Genomic DNA, 23549 nt, shown 5'->3' on the forward strand with positions numbered 1-23549 from the left:
CTTTATCATGTGCAACACCATGTGGAACTACAGTCGAACCCTGGTACAGTGCAGTCCACTTATAACGATATCGAGAAAACCTAAAAATATGATCGTTATAACCGGTGATCGTTATATCTGGACTGCTGCCAAAAAATCGTCGCCGGACGTACCTTTTGTAGCTCCAGGCTTCATTTCGCTATTTTCACCAATTAATAAATATTGTAGATAGTAGGATGTCAAAAACAAGACTTTATTTTTTACTCCGAAGAACGCATCACGGGTTCGCTGAGGAAGAGAGACTGACCGACGGCGGGGTGGGAGCAGTGGGAGGAAGAAAGCACAGCCAGAGGTACACAGCCGGAATGCCAACGAGGCCCCGCCCCGATGCCGCCGCGCCGCTTTGCTTTTCGCTTTTTTTATTTTCTCTCTCTTTCCCGCTTTCGTTCGGCAAGCTAGGAGTAGCTTGCCGGCTTGCCGTTGTAGAAGGCGGGGAGCCGCGGAGCGCGGCGCTTTGCTTTTCGCATTTTTTTTTAAAATTCTCTCAGCCTCTCCGCGGTCGACGCGCGGCGAGGCGCAAAACGTGACACAGCTGGCGCCATCTGTAGCGCGTCGCGCCAACTCGCGATGCTCTCCTCGGCTTTCTGAACGGCCGGGACTCGCCTACGCTAACTTTTCGTCTTGTCTCGGCATAGTTCGTTTCAGAGGAACTTATCAATCTAAATGTTACTATTATTCTGAATGAAACATGCCGTCCACGGCAAACTTTTCATCGTTGTATCCGATATGCGGTGGATAACATATCGTTATATATGGTTTTTTTCCCCATAGCCCCAATGCATAAAATGAGACTGCTAAGTCGACCCATCGTTATAACCGATATATCGTTATATGTGGTATCGTTATAAGTGGACTGCACTGTATATCAAACTCGCCAAAAATGTTTATTAGTTCGATATATGGCATAATTCGATATAGGCCCAGTATAGGATTTAACACAAAAGCACATAATCAATTATAAGAAAAGTAGTTTATTAAATATGGCAGCTTACTTGCGACCCCTACTGTGGTACAGTATAGTCCCGGATTTTCCTCTGGGTCGACGACTTCGCTGCCTGCGACAGCACGCACGCCTCCACGTTGTCTGAGTCGGAGCAGCTGAGGCCGCAACCTTCCACATTCACGCAATAGTGCCGGACCTATGCAAGTGCACTAATCACCTTGTAGGATGTAGGCAATGGGCCATCGTCAATTTTCTTATTTCTGTCGCTTTAGCTCGTGGTCGGCACGACGTCTGCAATTTAGTTTTCAACTTGCAGCTGACCCTAGATGGCGACATAATCGTCCGCACTGACGAACTCGTCGAATAACGATCTGTCGACAGCACCCGGGAACTCTGCCAGCTTTTTCAAAACTTCGGCGGAAACACTTGCGGTGACTTCAGTGCCATCGTCGGAATTGGGGTGTCATCACCTGGCGCAAAAGTTGGCATGCCTAAAGCAGTTCTGGATGGTCTCCTTCGTGACATCTGCCCACGATCTACTCAACACAAAAATAGCTCCGAGCAAGTCGATCTTCAGCTTCCTGCGGACACAAAAGCGAACGGCAAAATCTGCCTTTTTGCCCGAGCCATGATGACAGCGCGCCAACATAGTTCACAGAGCAACAGGAAACACCACCAGCACAGACCACATTGGATGAGGACTCGGGGGAAAACAGGCAGTTGCAGGCACTCAATCATAAAGAAAGAAAAAATTGCGCTCACTTCTACCGCCTTTGCGCTTCGGAGAAAGCACGACGGCCTCTGATTGGCTGTAAGCGCTGCGAGCGGGTCAGGATTATTTCTTGCAGGAGGGTGTTCGCCCATGCACAACCGGGTCTAACCAACTTTTTCTAGGGTAGCGGCGGCAGTTTTCCCTTCCACCACGAGGGAAAGCCAATTTGCTGGGGCACTTTTGAGGCACTTGGAGTTCGATATATCAGTTGTCGTTGCTATTTTCGTTCGATAAAACAGACCTTTGGCTATATATTCTCAATGTAAGTTTACCTTGTTTAGGAATCGTTCGATATACGGGATAATTTGATATAAATGGGTTCGATATAGTCGGGCTCAACTGTACACAAATGTTATGGATGGAGAGAGAGATGGCAGAAAGGAGGGGAGGTTAAGATATTAGTCTATAATGAGCAAAGTATTGCAACTTGGAACATATTTCTCTTGAGCTTGACATGGCGTATGAGTTGGGCACTTGACTGTAAAACCTGTCACACATTAAATTTAATTTCAGGCGCATAAGCTGCTGTACCAAAATTTAAGAAACATCTTTACGAGGTGACGATGCTAGGCACAGTGCAGATAAATTTCTGCATTTTAGGGCAGCTTTACGTCGTTGCTAAATGTACTGACTTTCAGGCACACTTCACTGTGACCAGGTCCCGCGCAACAGGTTGGGAGTCCTCCAGGCAGAGTAAGCTTCACCACGGTGCGCCGCGTCACTGCTCCGAAGCCCGCCTGTCCACTATTTATAAACCAATGGGTGGCCGGTCGGAGCTGAGGATTGAACCACGTGCAATGCCACAGCTACGGTTCAGTCACACTTCAGCAGTGACAGCTGCGACACACTTTTTTTTTCCCAATTCTCTTCTACTGGCAGGATGGCTGCAAAAGTACAGTCGAGACCACATATAATGGCCCCACTTAAAACGAACTTTCGCTTAAAATGAACAATATTCGCGTGACCGTGAGAATATACATTTGTTCAAGGCACCAAATCGCACGTACAACGAACGTCTCCGAGCCCCACTGCTCGGTTACAGCGAATGGAGTTGGCGGTCTGCCGACTTCTTGGAAACCACTTTACCCCACCGATCAGCATCGGCAAGGCGCCCATACATTCTTATTGTCAAACGCAGACATTGCCTCCGCGACCCTCTAGTTGCCGCTCTCCTCGACCCATGGAGGTAGGGAAGCTGTTTCCTTCCTCCGTGCCCCTACTGCTTTTTGTTACGCACTCCTCCGTCCTTTGTCCCCCCCCCTGCTACTCTGAGCACCCCGCATTGCAGACGAGGCCTGTGTTTTCACAGTGCCACCGATCTTTGGAAGACCGGTCGGCCATCTACCCTGCTTTTGATCGCTGGTACTGTCGTTGGCGTCGCCGGCCTGGAGTGACCAGACCATTTGCCAACATCGTCGGCCACCGACTGTATCCGATAGTTTGCGTCTAGTGCACGCGCATACGCTACCCTACCGACTCTGATACTTTGAGATTCGTTTCGTGTTTAGGACTTGTTCTCGCTCACTTCGCACCCAACTCAGCATGCCTTCCGCCCGCGTGTCAAAGCGCGAAAACGGGTTTTAATTTGCGCGAAAAGAATTGTGAAATATTGAAGTTGGTGAGGTCACGCGATACCGCCGGCACAACAAAATTATTTTTTGACCACGGCTGCCGATTCTTCAAACACCGTTGCATGCACCGATCTAGGCGGCCGTACTTTGACTTCTGGGCGCGCAGGCACTTTTCAAGTTTTTATACATGCGAGTTTCGCGGACCTTTCAAGCAAGCTACCCAACCTGCCTCTTTCCCGTGTGTTTTGGTTTTCAAGGTCGCCCTCCTGCCGCATCCTCCCCTCTCTTTATCACAACTCCTTGCCATTCTCTCGCAAATCTGCTCTCCTTTCTTGATCACAACCCCTTCGCCCGTCTTCACTGCTCTTCGACGCCAGCCACGCTGCTCGAATTAGTTTCGTTTTCTGACTGGAATTGGGCCCAGAGCTGTTGCACGCGTTCTGGCATGTGTGTCGCGTGTGGCCGTCTTGCTCGCTCTTCTTGGTGTGCGTGTGTGGTCAGGAAGGCAGATGGGAGGACTAGCACGCTTTTTCCTGCCCATCAACAAAACGTCGAAAGTGTGACCGCTTGGCTTTAGCGTAATCCACACGTCAGGTGCCGCGTTGCGGAGCGCTTGCTCATAGCTGTTGACCTTGTGGCAGCAAACTTGCTGCTTCAGGCGTCCAGGTATTCAACTCTGGAGATGGTGGATATTTCGTGGCGGTGTTGATGGCTACATGCGTGCGAAACTGTTTTCGCGAGGCCGACTTCGTCTTCGTCGGGCCCGATGCTGAGCCTGAAGCTTCCGAACAGGACCACTGTGGCGGCGATTTGTGGCAGCGCGTCGATGACTCCGACCTGGGAGAGCGGGGGGGGGGGGGGGGGGGGGGGGGGGGGGGGGGGGGGTAACATCTTTTGCAATGGTTTTAATTACAGCCAATGATGATGCTGTCACTGCGGACTTTGCGCAGATTGGGGCATTGTGAATGAAGTACGTGGCGAGAGCAATTTGGAGGAATCGGATTGCGAGAACGACGAAACTTTGCAGCCAGTGCCTCATGCAGCTTATGCCACGGGCCTCGGCGAACGAGCACCCTGCCATTTTAAATGAACTCGAGACCGCCCTTATCGCTTCTGGTCTTCGAAACAGGTGCATCATGGACTTTTGGGAGTGATAAGGTTTGTTTTCACTCGCAACTTTTTTTTAAAAGCTGTGTTTCATTTACTACGAACTTCGGGATACAGCGAACGGATGCCGCGTCTCGCTCAAGTTCGTTATAGGCGGGCTCGACTGTACTTCTTTAGTGACATTGCTTTTCATCTTCGATTTGATTTATTTGTGCAATTTGTTAAGCACACACAGTGTTTCTTATTGCAAGAGAATTACCGAGGTACGCACCTTCCGTACACTTCACAAGGCGTAGCACATTGAGACAGTTCGGATTCTTGGTATTCCAAGCGCACTTCATAAGGGACAGTGTTGCTGAGAAAGAGTGCGAAAGGGCATGCATGAGCAGTCGACGCAAAAACACAGATGAAGGCATGTTGCCCAACGTAAAAGGCGAGGGAGTCAGGATGAGGTGGCAGCATCGTAGCAGAGAAAACCTCTGCAAAAGGGATTATTGGCAACTGCGATGGAGCTTCTAGAGGCTAGTAGTGCATCTCACGTGCCTGTTGTCAGGTTCGCAGTCTTGCGCGGTTTGTAGTGAGACAGAAGGTGCATAATCTCACATGGAGTGAAATTGGACTGATAACTGTTTCGTCGAGAATTCTATCGCCCCCAATCTTGTGAGTGTAGATTCATTATTAGAACAAGCAACTAAGATCAGATTTTGATTTCAAAAGCCTTGTGCCTAAACACAAAAGCTGGTGCGTCAACGTGATGTCACTGATATTAAGACTGCTTTTTTATATATATATATATATATATATACAGTCGACTCCCGATAATTCGAAGTCGCTTAATTGGAATTATCGGTTAATTGGAAGTGGAGTGGGGGTCCCATTAGTTTTGCATGCAGTTCAACAGGAAGAAATTCTCGGTAATTGGAAGCTAGAGGTCGGAAATTTCAGTTAATTCGAATTATTTTCAATCGAATCTCGGAGGAAATCGTAATGTTTGTTAAATTTCCTATTTTCGAAGTGCTAAACAACACCGGCACCCAAGGGCATCGCAGTTTACCACAGCGCCGCAGCTCAAAGCGTCAGCTGATGGCATCGCAGTTCCATGCAGCGCCCCAGATCACGAAGCGGCTGCTCCGGCGGTTCCGGTTCCGGGCCTCATTGTTGATCTCGTTACGGTCGTGTGCGGACTCAGCGTTTCCACGTGCGACGAATCTCCACGTGCATTTACTATGGCAACTCGCGAGCTTGACGTTGATGGTCTCCTGCCAGCTCTCGGTGACGTCCCTTTCGAGGAGTACATAGCCACCAACAGTTCGGTAGAAACGTGCGGTGCACTGTCGGACGCTGAGATCGTGGAGATGGTTCGGCCCAGGGAGCCAAGTCACGAAACTGAGGTTGACGACGACGCCGCCGCAAGTGAGCCACTACCGCGAGCTGCTGATGTAGCCGCAGGCCTTGCCCTCACGCAGCGGTTTTTCACTGCTGAGAGCAACGCCGAGGAAGCACTCAGGCACATATACAGCCTGCAGGACTTGCTTTCTGCTGCCAGATTCAGCAAACAGAAGCAAACGGCAATCACAGATTTTTTCTCATAAACTTCTTTGAAATAAATGTATTTTTCGTTCATTGTGGTTAATTGGAATTCCGCTTAATTCGAAGTTTTTCACGGTCCCCGTGAACTTCGTATTAACGAGAGTCGACTGTATATATTCTTGGGCTACAAAGGCGATATAAAGGTTCTAAAAACTTGACTTTTTAGGTCTCTGGCTGCCTTTGAGCACCATGTAGTCTATATGTGCTGATAAGCAATTCTGTGAGCCCCGGCAGAGGCCGTTTGAAATATACAACATTGCAGTAAGCTAGCGTTGTAACAGTGTCCTAGCGTATCGGCGTTTTTTCGGTTAAGTAAAATAATTTCTCTGTGTTTTGCAGAAGTGCAACAGCTGCGCCACTTGCACCATTGTGCATCAAATTTGTTTACCTGCACAACTCTGGGCCAAACCACCCCTGATGCACGAAACTAGTTTATTATCATCATTATTCAGTCGCAAGGTGGGACTGCCGTGAAGAGTCGTGCCCGAAAACATGGCTGGAACATACCGTATTCTCGGTGGTTTTGGGACGTTAAACGCCACGTATCAATGATTACCATATTTTCGGTTTCAATGAAATGGTTATAATTTTGGTTTCATCAAGGCTATAATCGCTGGCGCGTGCAAGGCATCAGCGTGAATCGATCGTAAACCCATCTACTAACTGTGCTCTCAATGTGAAGAGACTGTGCGAAAAGAGCATTTTACTCTAGCGCAGCCGTATGTTCTAACACAAGCATTTTGTAGAGTTGCGTCAATTTGGATCCAAGAGAGTTATTCCAGCCTTACTTCGTATAACCTTACAACTTGTTTCTATCGCATTCATTGCTTCTCTCGTGCGATGAAACTGATTAGTCTTGTAACTTGATAGCAGTGTTCAAAGGGGGAAAAAAAATATATGATTGTAGCGGTGTTCAAAAGAAGGGTGGTGGTGTCCAGTTCTCAGAACAGCCTAGCAAAGGCATGTGTGTATGACTGCTCATGGAGTGCACGAGTGTATGGTTGTTTATTTTGCCGCTGTGCTCAGTCATGGGGCGCTAATAGGCTCGGGGGTTGAGGCTTGTTTATTAAGGTTTGAGGATTGAGTGTAGTTACATACCTAAAAAAATAACAGATTCTATCCCGTGTAGCTCTACAAAACACTGTTGTAAAAGAATATGGTTACTTCTCGCACAGTCTTTTCACACAGTCTATTTGGGATGAGAGTGCAGCACATAGAAGTGTATACAGGCCACCTGCTGTTGGCAGTTGAACTAGTGGGTGAGCCAGCGATCGCTACCGCACCCTAAGGCGCATTCACACTTGGCCTCGAAAGGAGTGAAAGCGGACACTTACCGGAAATTCACACGCTTCGCCGCCCAAGCCACCGAAAAATCACGCTGCGAGGCCAGAACGAAAAAGTCGGTCGGTCCGATACCGATTTTTTTGCCACACGAAAGAGGATCTTCTTTCCTTCACGGCTTTGGCTGCACTAGCTCAAACCATGTGATCTAAACAGCCGATGGCACATTCAACTTGGTGGCAAAGGCGTTGGTGGTGGCTCGCATCGGCTCAGATTGCAAAATACCTGTGCCGCATAACGGTGCTTGACGGTCTCAAAAGAGAAGGCATTCACCGAGAGCCCGGTTTGAATTACGATCACCGAAAACACTGGAAGTAGACGGTGCAGCAGCATTGAGTTGGCATGCCCCAAAGTGTCTCGTTTTTGTGCACAACCTGTCGAATCCACCGCCCTCGGTGCTGGTACGTTTGCTTGTGTCATTTCTGTTAGCGTATTTTTAACCCTTTGAGACTTTATGTACACACTTGTGTACACCGCTCGTTTTTGCTATTTGCAGTAAAGAGAGGCTAAGTGAGAGCAAGATATATTGTGCTTGGGATGATAAATTGTGCATAATAAATTTGGCCTTATTTAACTTCATTTTGCAGTGTACTGATACATATGACTACTTTCCTAAAGGCACTATTATGTTGGCCGAGTCGTGTGACGTGCTGTTTCCTGGTAGCATGTGAGCAGAAGACTTTTTTGTGCTCAAAATGGATATGTAGTCGGCGTCCGATTTCTTGGACCCCCGAAATTTCGGACATGCCTAATTTCCGGGACTCATCTATGGCCCCGTCAAGTTCCTCATAGAGTCAATGTATTAAATAGTCCAAATAGGCCAAACGATTTTCCGAACATTTAGGGGCGAAGCTCCTTAGGGTGTGGGCTGTGCGTCCCCTGTAGCCTGTATGTAGCCACCTCTAGCTTAGTTCTTGCAGTGTTCACTAGATGGCGGTACCGTCCCCTGTATGTAGCCACCTCTAGTTTAGTTCTTGCAGTGTTCACTAGATGGCGGTACCTACTCCTGTATGTAGCCACCTCTCGTTTAGTTCTTGTAGTGTTTACTAGATGGTGGTACTTGTAGCTGATGATGAAAAGATGCAAGATGTTATAAACTAGAAAGCGGTACTTGTAGTTGATGAAAGACGCGAGATCTTATAAAATAGGAATGATGTCACATATGGCACGTGTCATTGGTTGAAGGCAATCGTTCGATTTAGTGCGGCGACGTACGCTAGGGGGAGCGATGTAATAAAATCGAGTAGGCAAAATGTACAGAGGATTCATGGTTTACCAGGTTTACCTCCTTAGCTTCGCCCACTCATCATCATTCACTTCGTGGATATGGGGGAATGTTTTTACCACTAACTGCAGATTCAAAATCACTATCAGCGCCGCCATTTTGATTGTTTTCGTACTCTCGAACTCACCGCGCCGTGGCTGCCGTACCCTCGAAACCGCAAATGCCACAATCCAGCACACACCAATCCGTTGCTAGCCGTAGCTTAGTCAAACCTGTGGCCACAGCCATGCCACAGCCGCATGGCGCTGTGCAGCCTGTGCTCCTGTCTTCCGACAGCGGGAAAAGCTACGCTGTTGATCTATGATCTGCCGTCAGCATGCTTGCAGACTCGTGGAAGGCGGCTATGCAACAGATCCTACAAAACTGTTTTTGCCATGCGACCTTCCTACTGGAGGACGCCGAGACGACCGTCTCGCCCGGAGTGGACAACATGGGCCATGAACTTTCACCTGCGGACATGGCCTTCGACATTCTGCACGCTGCTAGTGTTTCGATTACAGCCGGGATAACCTTTGAGGGCTTCACTGACGCTGACAAATACCTCGAGGTGTGGACAGAATTGACCGATGATGAAACCATTCAAGTTACTTCCTGCGACTCTGTCACCGAGATAGAAGAGGCAGCGCCTACACAGTCAATGAGCTTGGAGCTGACGCGAACACTGACACGGTCCTCGGGTTCATCATCGGTGTACAGTGACAGCAGGACGTTCGCTGAAATTAAGGCAGACATCATCGCGGGCGAGTGGAATGTCGTGCAAAAAAAAAAAAAAAGCTACTTTTATGTACGTCCCCCCCCCCCCCCTCCCGCCTAAGTTCTTACAAATGCAGTAGCGCCGGCCATATCGGAATTTTTCCTTTCTTTCTTTCGTTTTTTTTTAATATAAACAGCTCTCAGAGCACGTAAACAATGCATTTGTTCAATTGCAATGAGAATCCTGTACTCCTGCCGTAATTCTCTCGGTCAGCAAAAAATACCTATTAAAAAAGTGTGGTTTCGCTTACATTCGTTTTTCTGGACTGCCTGATTTTCCAGACGTTTTCGCGATCCCTTGGGGGTCCGGGAAATCGGATGTCAACTGTAACTGAAAACGAATTTTGCACTATATTTCTAGCCTGAGCTTTCATTCTATTTATGCTAAAAGCAGGCGAAAATGACTTCGCATAAAGGGATATTTAAATACAACCTAATTAGTATGAGTCACTATAACACACATAAATTCAACAATTATCTCATTACTGTTGTTGCAAAAGCATACTGAGTGCCTTAAAGTAATGTTGTAGTGATTTGACACATTTGCAGACAGTTCTTCATAGGTGGCACTAAAAGGGTAATTAAGCTTGATGGATTGATTGAAAACTTAAAATGGCAATATTCGCATCTAGGTGACTTAACAAGTTACTAGGATTCAGCTGATTTCTCGCTACATTTGCAACAGTGCGCCAGTATTCCGTCTCTGTATTGCTTCTTGATGCCCCTCTCCCGTCTCTGCCCTAGCTGGCTCCCGAGCAAGGCCTGCAGTTTGACATGCAGCCCCAGGCGATTCGCAGTAAGTGCCTTAACGAGGCCCGTGAACTGATGCGGGAGTGTGCTGCCCCGGGAAGCAGCATGGCAGCTGCCCTGTCGGCTTCCTCCTCTTCTGCGTCCCCTTCGTCAGACACGGAAGAGAACGTAGCGCATCGAGCGGTTGACCTGATAGCCAAGCTCACTGCACTCATGCTGCAGATCAAGGTATGTGCTGGAAGAAGCTGTATAAACAAGCTTCACCTTTATTCTGTATACATTGATGTTTTAAAATCATTCCAATAAAACCCATAATTTTGCTTTGACTCTGTGCAATACATGCACAGTGTCACAAAAGCGGTGTAAGATGTTGAATACAGTGTAGACCGCTTATAACGTAAGTCACGGGAGTTGTAAAATCTGCGATATAAGCGGTACCGCGTTATAACCAAAGCCTGCTTTTTTCGGCCTTTGCCTATGTCAAAAGGGCAACCCACCTTTCAAAAGCAATTTACTACACTTTTCACTCGCAGACACATTCAACACAATCACAACACCGCACGGAAACAAAGTTTTCAAGTCCGCCATCAGCGGAACAACGCCGTTATTTTTGTCTGGCGATGCTTGCGAACAGCGCTGTGAACGATTTCGTCCTCCACAAAGCTTAAGCACTGAAGCGATTTCTCGCTCAAACTGTTTTTCGCACAGTACGTTTTCACTTTAGCGGGGTATTCCAATGCGTCTTTGCACGGAAAATCTGGTTCTGGCATGGGGTCGACATCGTCTTCGCCGTCCGACTCGTCGTCTGTTGCAACCTCCGCACTACCGCGCACCGCTGCGACGATCGCGTCATCTGTGCTCGCTTCCTCGCAGACAGAAAGCTCAGACTCCCCGGCATCTACAAATTCTTGGAAAGTGTCGGTGGCAGTTACAAAGTTGTTGTCAACGAGGCAGGACCACACGTCGTCAGTGTTGAGGGTCTCACCGGCGAGCGACGTGTCACTCTGCTCATCGTCTTCCAGAGCCTCTGCATTGCGCACGAAGCCTGCCCTCTTGAAACGCTTACGGTATCGGCCTTTACCTGCCACCATGAAGCGACCACCATGTCAATTGCGCCTCTTAAGTTCACTTTAAGAGGCTGCTACTGCTGCATGCTCTGCAAAACTCTCTCGCAAATGCGCTTTTTGTACAGCGCCTTTACGGTTGTGATGACACCCTGGTCGAGAGGTTGACTTTTTGCTGTAGTGTTGGCAGGCAAAAACTTTAGGTTGACTGCGGTCAACTTCGGCTTGACGTTGTAAGCCTTGCAGTTGTCGAGGATAAGCACGACCCGCCGCTTCTCTGCCACCATATCCTCATCAAACTTGCAAAGTCAGCTGGTGAACAAATTCTGCGTCATCCACGCCTTTTTATTGGCTTTGTAGGTCACTGGCAGGCACTCTCGCTTTTTAAAGCAACGTGGCCTTGCCGATTTACCTATGACAAAGAGGCGGCGCTTGTCGCTCCCGTCCAAATTGACGCAAAACAATACAGTTATGCACTCCTTTGAGACCTTGCGGCCGGAGCGGGCTTCGCCTTTCAGCACAAGCGTGCGGTTGGGCAAAAGGTTATAAAGTAAACCAGCTTCATCGGCATTATAAATTTCTCTGTCAGTATAGGTCGACAGCATACTCTCCAAGTTCAAGCGAAGCCAGACTTCGATAGACTCGTCGTCGACAGCGCCGCTTTCTCCGCACACCGTTTTGCAGCTGATGCCATGGCGATCTTTGAAGCGCTGAATCCACCCGTTGAGTGGATTGAAGTCGTCGTGGCCTAAAAGAGCTCCGAGACACTTGGCCTTTTGTTGGAGCATGGGGCCACTTACTGGGATGCTCTGAACCCTAACTTCGCGGAACCACCTGAACAGCGCTGCGTCCACGTCTTCGTATTTTGACGTACGTATTCTCTTCCGTGACAGGGAAGACGAATCTTGCTGCAGTTGCTGCCGCAGTTTGTCCTTGTTTTTGTAGATGGTCGACACGGTCGTGTCGGAAATGCCGTATTTCGCCGCCACCGACGCCTTCTTCAGGCCACTCTCAATGTCCCTTATGACGCATTCCTTAATCTCCAGTGATAAGGCACGGCGTTTCTTCACACCGCTTGAAGACGCCGCCGACGCCATGGCGGCAGGAGCTACGCAACACATGTGCTCTGGGCTCTCAGACGGCAATGACACGGCGAAGGGCACACAGCAAATCCAGAGGCAAAAGAAGTAGGTTGAGAAAAAAAAAAAAGCATGCTACCGCTACTCCCCCTCCCCCCCCACCTCCGCGCAGCGCGCACCCGGATTGGACGCTGCCACGGTCGCCACGGTGACGAAAACACGCTCCCTCCTTCCAAGGTCTCCCCGACTCCCTCCCTACTCTACCCTCTCTTCTTCGCAATGTTTGACTTTTCGCGGCGGTCTCCACGTGCGCCCTCCCGTTCACACTCCCAACGTTCCGGCGCGCCGGGAAACCGTGCCGACCGTGCTCCGTTCGCCGATTTCATGGTCGTGCGCCTAAAAACTCCGCACTATAACCTGTATTCTCCTTCCCGCGCCTACGCAATAAACGGTCGGCCTATACATTGAGTTCTACGGGCGACATATCGGTGGTAAAAAAAAAAACTCACGTTATAACCGGTCCAGCGCAAGAAGCGATTACGTTATAAGTGGTCTGCACTGTACTGATCCTGTTGCATTTTTCAGTAGAACCTCATTTATACATTCCCGCTCAAAGGGGCCCTGAAACATTTTTTCTAGTAACCATGGAATGAATTCACTGCAAGAGCTTATGGCCTCACGAATTCAACACCGCAAAAATTTTAGGAATCCGTCCAGTGCGAGTATGGAGTTACAAAGATATGTTGCATGCTACAATTGCATTCTCTCCTCTCTTGTCCGGACCGAAGTGCTGGAAGCTAAGCATGGATGTATAGCAGGGGCAAAGAAAAACGTCACGTGTGCTTCGTGAGCTCAAGCACTTTTTTTTTTTTTTTGGATGTGCGGCTTTTTTAGTGTGATGGCTAGTGCACGCCTGAACAAACAATTCGTGGCTTTTCGCGGCGATCACTGTAATGACCAAGCGCACCATGTTCAAATCGGCCAATGGCTGATAGATGGGCTTTCTACTAGTGATTTTTCAATGTCTTCTGCGATTTGTCGAGAGAAGAGAAAGCAATTTTTTTTAGCTGACTTTGTTAAATTATTGTGAATTCCAGGCCCCGTGCTGCACTACAGTATTTGGTTCACGTGTTGTCGGGAGTTTCTACTACCGAACAGCAGGGTTTTCTGACCATGCTCGAAAAGTGCTGCTGGGCCCCTATAACATAATTCAAAACGTACGGAGTGATAAAAAAAAAATAACGAAGTGGTTGCAAATCAGTAACTCTCACACTAGCAACCTACTAAAACCTTCAAGAGTGATAACATAATTAAAAACGTACAGAGTGATAAAAAGAAAAAAATAACGAAGTGGTCGCAAATCGGTAACTCTCACACTAGCAACTTACTAAAACCTTTAAGAAGTACTAATCGAGACTTACCTTAACAAGGAAACCACAAGTTCAACACAAGGCTAGTCATATTTTATACACAAAAGCTGCAAACAAAGCTTCCGGGCATAGTGTTACTGTTCGTGCCTCAAAGGGAGCTTGCAAAAAATTTGCGTACGACATCAACCTTGGGCTGATGGCCATCTCAGATGGAATCGTTCGCAGTTACCTTCTGTCGAAATAAACTTTTGCCATTCACCCTAGCCTTAGGCACACAAAAGGCCCAGCACATATTGGTGGCTTTCAGCTGCTCATGCTGCCATCTCCAGTAGCGAACACAGAACTCGTCGACTCCAGGGTGCCTACCCGCGGCCCTGTTGCTGTTCGTTAGTGCATGGTCAGTCACTTTCAAAATGAAAGCAGCCATGTACCGTATTTACACGATTGTAAGATGACCCTTTTTTTCAAATTTGACAATCCAATGTTGGGGGGTCGTCTTAGAATCGAAATCGAACCATGTACCTTAGAATCGAAATCGAACCATGTATTGTCATCTCGAATAGTTTCCCGCTCAACCCAAAGCGCATAGTTTTCCGCGTGCTTATACAAAAGCTTTTCTTTTTTTAGCATCTACTGCGCGCATTACGAGTGCCTTTATGACGAGCGCACGGCTCTTGAGGGAGCACCGGTAATCGATAGAAGACCCGCCGTAGGGGGGTATTGGTAGTTGACGGAAGAGCTCCTCTTTGTCGGGGCAGCTTGACGGGGCAGCTTCAGCCTCTCGACGTGGGGGTCAACAAGCCTTTTAAAGACCTCCTGCGCCGCGAATACAACGAGTGGATTTCGTCAGGAAGCCGCGAACTTACGCCAAGCGGGCGTGTGAGGAGAGCCTCCCTGGCTACTGTGTGCGGGTGGGTCCTCTCCGCATGGGCGGCCGTCCCACGCGATGCCGTGGTGCGGTCGTTCGCGAAGTGTGGACTCACACTTGACGACGACGTGCTGTGGGACTGCAGCAGCAATGACGGCAGCAGCACCAGCGAGGACGACTCCAGCGACGATGAATAATCCTCCGCAACCACGTGAATAAATTTCCCTTGTGTAAAATGCACGTGTTCTTTTTTTTTTTTTTTTTTTTGAGATGCGATTTTGGGGGGGGTCGTCTTACATTCGAGTCGTCTTACAATCGTGTAAATACGGTAATTTCTGTATTACCCCATAGTGTAACTACAGCATGGACACAAAGTACTAACACGCCACAACGCACATTTATCACTTTGGCTTGGCTTGGCCTGGCTTGGATTGGCATTTTCTTGCTTGCGTGTCACATGGCAATGACCCCTAGAACTTATCGCTTCCACTTCTCGACGCGATGCGCTACTTGAGCACTTTTTGAAAGAGTGACAAGTCAAAAGGTTAGCAGCTGTTTCAGGAAGGGCAGTTTTCAGTGGCAGCTTCCATCGGAAGACACAGACACAGCGAAGACGACTCTGTGGTGTGCACGCATGACATCAACAACGACATTGATGTGGAGTTCTTCTCCACAGGCACCGATGCACCGTTCGCCAAGTTCATCTCTATATAGACGTCAGTCTTGGGAGCTGCAAAGCGTCGCCGAGATTGTGGCAGATGTGTTGTGGGGTGATGCTTCAAAGGAGTTGGAGGACAAGGCATCGGGAGATAGCAGCGAGAACGAAAGCGCGCGCCGACCGGCTAACTTCGCCTAAGCTCTTGCTAAACTTGAAGCTTTACAATGCTTCGGTTGCACAAAAAACACTGAAAAAGTGGCAGGGGTCTACAATGTGTGCAGAAAGAGCTTTTCTTGTCCAAGGGTGAGAGGCATCAGCAAAAAATCAGTTGTTTTTTTTTTTTTCAGAGATAGATGTTTTTGTCCCTTACGTCTTTATTTGAACTTCTCAGCCTCAATTTTCGCTGGATTTGGATCATACGTTTTCCCAGATCGTGCGTTTATCTTGCGCGATATTTTATTTTGGGGGGGGGCATCAATGAGGTTCTCCTTATTATTATAGAACTTGTTTGCTAGATCAAAATTGATGAATTATCTCTTGCTGGCGACACACACAGTCGGTGAAAAAATTTTCAGATGTGCATGGTGTCTAAATGGCAACAGTGGTGGTACCTGACCAAGGAACATTGCATTGTGTGTGTACAATTAACTAAGACATGGTGGTCTTGCACTGCTATTGCACAGTTAAAGAAGTTGTGGGATTACAAGAATGGCAATTTGGGCACTGCTTATATGCAAAATAAGAACAGCGATTGCATATTCATGCAGAAATAAAGATCTCTTGAAGTGACATTTGCTTATAGTTTTCTTAATGCCCTTGATAATTCGTCATTTGTTGAATTCAGACATTTCCCTTGGTCCTGCAAAATTCGAAGTAATAAGATCTTACTGTGTACACTCAAATTACAGTGAAACGTCATTAATTCGAACTCGGTTATTTTGAAATTCCACTTAATTCAAAAGATTTCTGCGGTGCCGTATTTTGCATTGTAAGTTTGACTTTATAATTTGACGCGGCGGCCGGTACCAGTCCGGTTAATTCGAAAACTGTGGATGCCATGTGCCAGTTCCGGATCCTGATTTCGCCGCGAATTCGTGGAAAGGATGGCCCTTAATAGCCACAAGGCAGCCCAACGTAGCGATACTAATGAGTGGCAGCTCAAGCACCCCAGCCTTGCTACTTCCAGCGCAAAATAAAAAACGGTTTCGTAGTCAACCGAAACGTGCGCCTGCGAAAAACGAGACGTGCTGCACTGCAACACAGCGGTGACGCGCGGACAGTTTATTGCATGTTTCTCGCAACGTCAGCGGGTCATGGTTTACCTATTCTTTCTGAGATCTTAAAGAAATTAATAAAGGACAGTTTGGCAGAAAGCGCGATGTAGAACCTTTGATTGCTGGTTGCGCCAGCAATTCGCGTCCTTGCACTGCTGGCGAAGTTTTGGCCAGCAACACCTAGGTTCGAAAGTTTCAAAGAACATTTTTTCCAGCCAAAAGACATTGCGAGTTTTCTTATACTGGCCAATATTAAATTCCTAATTACAACAGATAGAATGTGTGAATGTTTGCATCATGACGTGCTGACGCAGCGAGGAGCAGGCGACGTGCTGCCCACGTGTCACTACTATGTTGCAGTGAAAATGTCTTGTTTTCCGCAGTTGCACATTTCAATCGATCATGACAGATTTTTTTATTTATTTATTTTTCGGTGGCAGCAGCTAGGCCCTCCATTCCTTCATATTGGTGGCAAAATTAAGACCAGGTATTGCTGAAAAACATAACCCTTGGAGCCACAAGCTAGCCGGCACAGCAAACAACGAGCACTGATTACTTTTAATATGTTCAAGTTCCTTGCATCTGACTTCTTGTATGTTTGTTAATTCGAAAACCCGCTTAATTCGAAGATTTCTCACGGCCCCAGTGACTTCGAATTAACGAGGTTTTACTGTACTGTGTGCTGCCTGTAGGGAGCACAATGTAACACTGCTGTGTTAGAGCAGTGTTCCATTACATTGGGCTTCATACAGGCCTTCTTTTTCCCTTCATATGCAGAATGATGGAATTTTTTTGGGGACCAGTCCTTCCGACAAGCAAGAAAGCTTGTGAATGCATTCTCAGGTGTTCTGAGGGAAGGCGAAACTTGGTTAGACAGCTTTAGTGTACAGTTGAACCCCGCTACAACGAAACTGACAGGGCGCGGAAAAAGTTTCGTTGTAGTGCAATCGAAGAAATATAGCTGATCTGAGCCAGCCAAATAAGGGAACATTTATTCTCAAAATTTAAAAAGTGTTCACACACAGCTTCCTATTCTTTCCCAGCAGCGGCACGACGCAATTCTCACCCATGCATAGCGAGGCCATGGTGAAAAGCACACTGAAACAACGCCTACAACCGCTTTCGTGAGCGAGCCAAACAGCTGCATTAACACATTAACACCAGCAGCTGTTCGCCGTCAAAGTGTATCCGACAACACCGAGATGGAGATGGAGCAGAGATGGAGGCAGGTTATCGTAGAGCGATCATCCACCACTGGCGGCTAGCCAATTTTGTTGATAATACGGATCAACAGCCGCTCTGATTAGTTACCACAATGGCCAAGCGCTAGCGAAATGATACGCATTGGCATCAAAAAAGGCATCGTTCCGCACAGCTGCGCGAAAGAAAACCATCGGTGTGTTCCAATATAGAGCACTGCATGGGCCGGTCCGGGTAAAGTATTGTTGGATCAGGCTTGGGCCAAGTTCAGGCCCAAAAGCTTCGAGGTCGGGCCCGGGCCTGAGTCAGGCCCGCATTAGGCCCAGGTCTCATATACAGGGTGTTTCAAGAAACGGGTCCAATATTTTCGAAAAAACTACATAAAGGAGGCATCTGCATTCTACGTGCGGTGTTTCCTTTACTTTGAGAGAAGGCATCTTTATGCTCGTCAAGCCTTTCTCCGCTTGCGTACTGCGCGACTCGTGAGTCATGAATAACTCAGGAGCTGTCGTTGGCTCACTTTATCTGCAAGATGCGAAGTTACGGGTGTACCAATCGATGGAAATGTTCCCAATTTTTGTGCTAGCAAGGCAGTTGCGAATATTTAGCACTTGGCAATTACCCAAAAGTGTTAAGAATTCAACTGGAATGACCATCATATAGAACAAGCTCTTGCTTATATTTACGGACATCATGTTTTCCGTAATTCGACAGTAATTCATAAGCGTCCTCGTATTTCGAAGCGCAAGTGCTCTCATGGCACTCTCTCGGAGGTAGTAAGAGTTTTACTTAAGGAAGTTCATGATTATAATTTTGATTTGCTGCTGTACATCTTGAAACAAGGGGGCCGGAGTGTATAGGTACGGGTGCAATGGGCACCTTTTACTGGATAAATGTGCGACGGCTCCTGTGGGACCCGGAGCTGAGAAATTTGGCATTCCTTCAGACTTCTTCCCCCAATTTCTGCCGTTTTTTTTGGATATGAACGGATAAGTAAGACACATCAAAACTGGAAACATGAGCCCCTACTCTTGTAAAAAATTTAATGTATACAGGTAGCACATGCTTAGTTTATCTTTCTTTGGTTGTCTGCAGAGGACTGACTTGCTTTTATCGCACAGTTTCGCAAGCTGCATATTTTAAAGAAGCTATGTGCGCGGTCATAACAAACGAGAATTGAGTCAAACACGACGTGTCGTACTCGTGATTGTTGATGTATGGTTTTCTCATTGATTCAGGTATTCTGGATTCAACGTTTGCTCATTATGTCCTTATGACAATTGTAAATTAAAGCTGCTTTTATATATCGACACTTTTGCACTAAGTGCGTTTTTTTATACAAATGGGCAATAAAAAAAGTTCATTTTATTTGTGTCGAACGAGTTTCGTCTTACTGATAAATCAGTCAGCTTAACTTTCGCTTCTTCAGAAAAAACGAACAAACTTTTAAAAAACTATTAACAAAACTTTATGTCCACATTGGCCAAGCATCCAGCCAACCTGAAAAAAGGCACAAGCGCATTGCTCATGCATGCGAAGTGGGAAAGGAGGCCTTCTTTGGCAACCCTCCTCCTCTCAATATTTCATCCTTTCCTCTATTGGGGGCCTCACCAGTGACGTCATGAAAGAAATTTTCTGTTCATTTATTTCTAGTAGGCTGTCCGGCAACTGCCACTGGTAAAAGCGGCTCTGCTGCTGCTGAAAGTGAATACGTGGAAGGTATAGGGAGTTTCCCCCTCCTGGTAGTCTTCTCAGTATTATCTAAAGCGTGTTTTTTTTTTAAATGCATGTCTTAATAAATGACGTTCACAAGAGACTTGTTACATTTACTCGACAAACTTGGCTTGCATGCAAACTATGTAGACTTAAATTATAATTCGTCTGCCTTTTGTTTACAATTTATGGGTGTAGTATATTTTGTAGTCATTCTATGAAATTAAAAAAGAACAAGATGTTGTGGTTGGCACTGCGTGCATGATACAGTGCAATTATAGTTTAATTACTCTGCAATTATTTCCTGGAAGTGTTAGGGGCATAAATATTTGAAAGTACACAGAACCCAAAACACTTAATTGGCAGTAAAAAATGTGTTATTGCTGGAACAGCAATTATATGAACACTCTCGGCGAGTTTTTGTCTTCGCCTCTGTGTTCTGTCAGAAGTCTAAATTGATAACATGCGTCGTAACTTTACGAGTGGGTAAAAAAGCATGAGCACTTTTGAAACAGAGATAAACTGAGTCACCTTCTCTATCACCTGGAGGGTGCACACGGTAACATCCCCCCACGTGGTAGAACTGCCGCGAAAGGCTTAAACACGAAGGAAACCTGTATCGAATGAGCATGAGGAAATGCGGTGGGCAGGGGAAGAGAGGTCATTTGAGTAGGATCGGTGAACTTTGATTTTAAGGGCGTAGTCGTTGGGGCGCGTGCTATATCTGCAACAATCAGTGCGCTTTCAACGCCATACCTGCCAAGTCTCCCGGATTACCCGGGAGACTCCCGGATTTTGAACGTTTCTCCCAGTTGTACAGGTCATAAGAAAATCTTCGGAAATCCAGTTATGAACGCGCATCCACTGCTTTGTCTGGCCACTTGAGCGAAATTGTCTGGCCACGTAGTAAAAAGGATTCTCTTTTTTTTTAGCGATGGTGGCAAGGTTCAACTCTGTTCAATGTACATTTCCGAGAGGAGAAAATAGTGCCAGAACATGCGGCCTGCCGAGTAGGAGCAGAGAAATTGCACATGGCTGGGCAGTTTTTGAAGGTCATGCACATTAACTAAAAAGAAATAGAAAACTTCATTGTAGTAGATGGAGGGCAGTGACCCCGTGGTACCATTAATGCTTTTGCTGGCTCTTGAATGTGCCAGCATTCCCACATGAGAGAGAAAAAAAGGAGAGCAAAAAGGAAGCCCCTCCAGTAGGAGCGCTTGCTTGACGTGGCGAGCGCTCCTGGAATGCACAGCGCTCTTAGTGGCTGTTCTATTGCAGCCAGCAGTGGGTGTGCTGCTGTTAACCTTTGGAGTTTGGGGGGGGGGGGGGGGCGTTGGAGCGCATAGTCAGCCCTTTACATTGGCATAATAGGGAGTGGCACGGCGACTCTGGCGACAAAGAGGGGCGGGGGCTGACGTTGCCGCGGAACTTCACTCTCGTCTGCCTGTACCCAGAAGGGGAACTGAGCATGCTTATACCCACACCTCACCAGGCACTTTCTGTACATTTCCTTTATGCGACCCCTTTCCCCTCTCCCTCAAGGAGCCAAGCTGAATCCTGCTTCGGCAAGGGTTCCTCGAACTTAATGGCAGGGCTTTTTTAAACCGCCCGCCACGATTAACCAGCAGCTTCTCCCTTTCGCAAGTCGGAACTTTTTAAATTAGTTTTCTTTTCATATTCGGACAGTTTTCTCCTCACTGTCTCTTTTATTCCCAACCCCCTTATTGAGGGCTCCTCCCCGATATCCTTACCTTTCTGCTCCAACATTCTTGGTTTCTTTCTGTTTTTTTTTTTTATCAACCACAAGGGTTGCCAAAAAGAGTGCCTGACACTGCTTGTTTTCTTGGGCTATGAGCGGAGAAGGTCGAGCTAGGGGAAGACGATTGGTCGGCGGGACTGTACCATGGTCCCTTGCCCGACAAAGTAACTCGTAAGCAAGTGAGGACAGGCCTTGCACATGGAGCGATGTTATCGCATGTGCCCTTTGCGTGACGGTGACCGCCGTGTCGTTTCATCTCTGCTTCAACCGGGTTGGTCCGCAGCGCTAGGGCGCTTTTACTTGTAAAACAGATGATGTGTGAGCAATGTTATCGGTTTGGACTCTGTACAGATCAGCGGCAACCACCAATTTCTGCTGACAGTGTTCATATAATTGCTATCGCACTACCCCCCCTGCAGTCAACCTTTTGAAACCAATGGCAGGGTTCAGAGGTTGTCAATGCTGCACTGCTGAAACGAATGGCAAGGTTAAGCACTTCATGATCTGCTTCACGTGGTGCAGGCGAATCGAACGGAGCTTATATTCCCACAAACTCGTGGTGCAATACGGAAACACGTGAAGAGTCAACCTCTGAAGATCCTTCATTGTCACCGTGGTGTCTCAGAGTTTCCTTCAACGCCTAATCTGACGTCCTCTTTGCGGTGATGACACGGTTGTCCACGTTAAAGAAAAAAAGAGGGAAGAAAAAAGGCAAAGCTAAACGTCGTTGGCGCCCACACCATGCCCGCAAAGTGATACCATGCATGCACACACAGCGTCAAAAACAAAGAGCGAAGGACATGGCCACCGCAGTCCTGCATATGTGACGCTGACTAAAAGCGTGGCACTCCCAATGCAAAATCCCCTTTTTTTTTTTTTGGTTCGGAGGAAGAGGGATGCACATACGCGCATGTGCCCGGGGCGGTAAAAGCGGCGCCAATGCCAGCTCGTGGGAAGCACGCCCTGCTTGCCTCTTGCCCACGCCTAAGAGTCGCCGAGGCCGAGAGCATGCCGTCCATGTCGCTTCGTGCTTCATCGGCAGCGGGGGTTGCAACGTGGAAGGTGCATGCTCTTGCCAATATGATAAAATCTGGGACAGATTGTTCGTGGTAGTTAGTATGAGGTACCAATTACCAGCGTGTTGGGTGTAGCGCAATTAATGCGACTGATGTAGAGTGCGTAGCCCGTTTCCGACCCGTCAACTAACGAAGTTGATCGGTTCCGCGAAGGCGAACGCAGAAGACCCGAGCGCGGAAAAGAAAGGAAACTTCTTCGTTCTCACGGTTCACAAGCGGAGCAGTCAAGGTCGCCCCCGTACGGGATTATAAGGGGAAAGCTTACTCGGAAGAGCGTCTGGCAAGAAGCAGGTCAGGCGCCACTGTCTGAGTTTAAGCCATTGTGGGCATGCGCGCGTGCTATTGAGAATGACGCGGGGACGCGACCACTTGGCTGACCGAGACATAGTGGCGGCCGGGAGACGAGTATAACCTCCCCCGCTGTACGTCATTACTGAGTGCTGTTAGGATGTCGGGGCGCCTCGCTGTCGCATGCACACCTGGTAAGCGTACAGAGCGCAACCGTGTACTCACCGCTCTTAAGGACGCTTCTACGAAGCAACATTTAATGAGAGAACTGAAGGGGCTCGATCGTGAGAACGGCCACCGACGGAAGTCGGCCGATGGAGGCAGCACTAGTAGTGATGGGCGGCACGGCCTGGCATGGGAGAGAGTGTCACACGCGGAGAACTTATCCCTTTGCGTGTTCTATTTGGTGACGAGGTTTTTACAAATGTAGGGCCTTTTATGAAAGTGTTTCTGTGATTGGTTGTGAAGATGCGAGTCCCAACATGTGATTGGTTTTTGTGAAGACTCTTTGTTCGACCAAGGGTTGAAAAGAGGATGTTTGAATTTGAAATGAGAGCGGAGGTTCGGGCTTGGACTCGGGCAGTAGTAGCCTGAGGCAGCAATAAAGCGTCTCTTCACCGGACTACGGCTCTTTCTTTGCGCTGCCACCGTGCACTCGAGTCATCGAGGGGACCCATTCCGAACCTCAAACATCTTCCCTCCTAAGCTAGTGTTTAAGCTAGTCGAGGAGGAGGAAATTAACTGTGGCGAAAATTGATTATATCAAGGATCTCTCCTGATTGATCGATATGTGGGGTTCAACGCCCCAAAACCACCATATGATTATGAGAGACGCTGTAGTGGAGGGCTCCAGAAATTTCGACCACCTGGGGTTCTTTAACGTGCACCCAAATTTGAGCAGACGGGCCTACAACATTTCCCCCTCCATCGGAAATGCAGCCGCCGCAGCCGGGATTCGAACCTGCGACCTGCGAGTCAGCAGCCGAGTACCTTAGCCACTAGACCACCGCTGCGGGGCAAGGGTCTCTCCTGCTATTACTTTGTTACAT

At 47.8% G+C, this 23549-nt stretch overlaps 1 protein-coding gene across 5 annotated transcripts in view; it reads left to right on the forward strand.

The window, feature by feature from the left end:
- The window catches only part of LOC119169657 (protein lin-9 homolog), a 165199-nt gene that overhangs the window by 86934 nt on the left and 54716 nt on the right, over window positions 1-23549 (forward strand). For all 5 annotated transcript variants that reach the window (XM_075887098.1, XM_075887099.1, XM_075887101.1 and 2 more), the window contains exon 14: window positions 10146-10379. In XM_075887098.1, coding sequence (XP_075743213.1) covers window positions 10146-10379 — 234 coding nt within the window. The remainder of the gene's footprint in view (window positions 1-10145; window positions 10380-23549) is intronic.

This window comes from Rhipicephalus microplus, chromosome 2, assembly GCF_043290135.1.
Source record: "Rhipicephalus microplus isolate Deutch F79 chromosome 2, USDA_Rmic, whole genome shotgun sequence".
Taxonomy (NCBI): domain Eukaryota; kingdom Metazoa; phylum Arthropoda; class Arachnida; order Ixodida; family Ixodidae; genus Rhipicephalus; species Rhipicephalus microplus.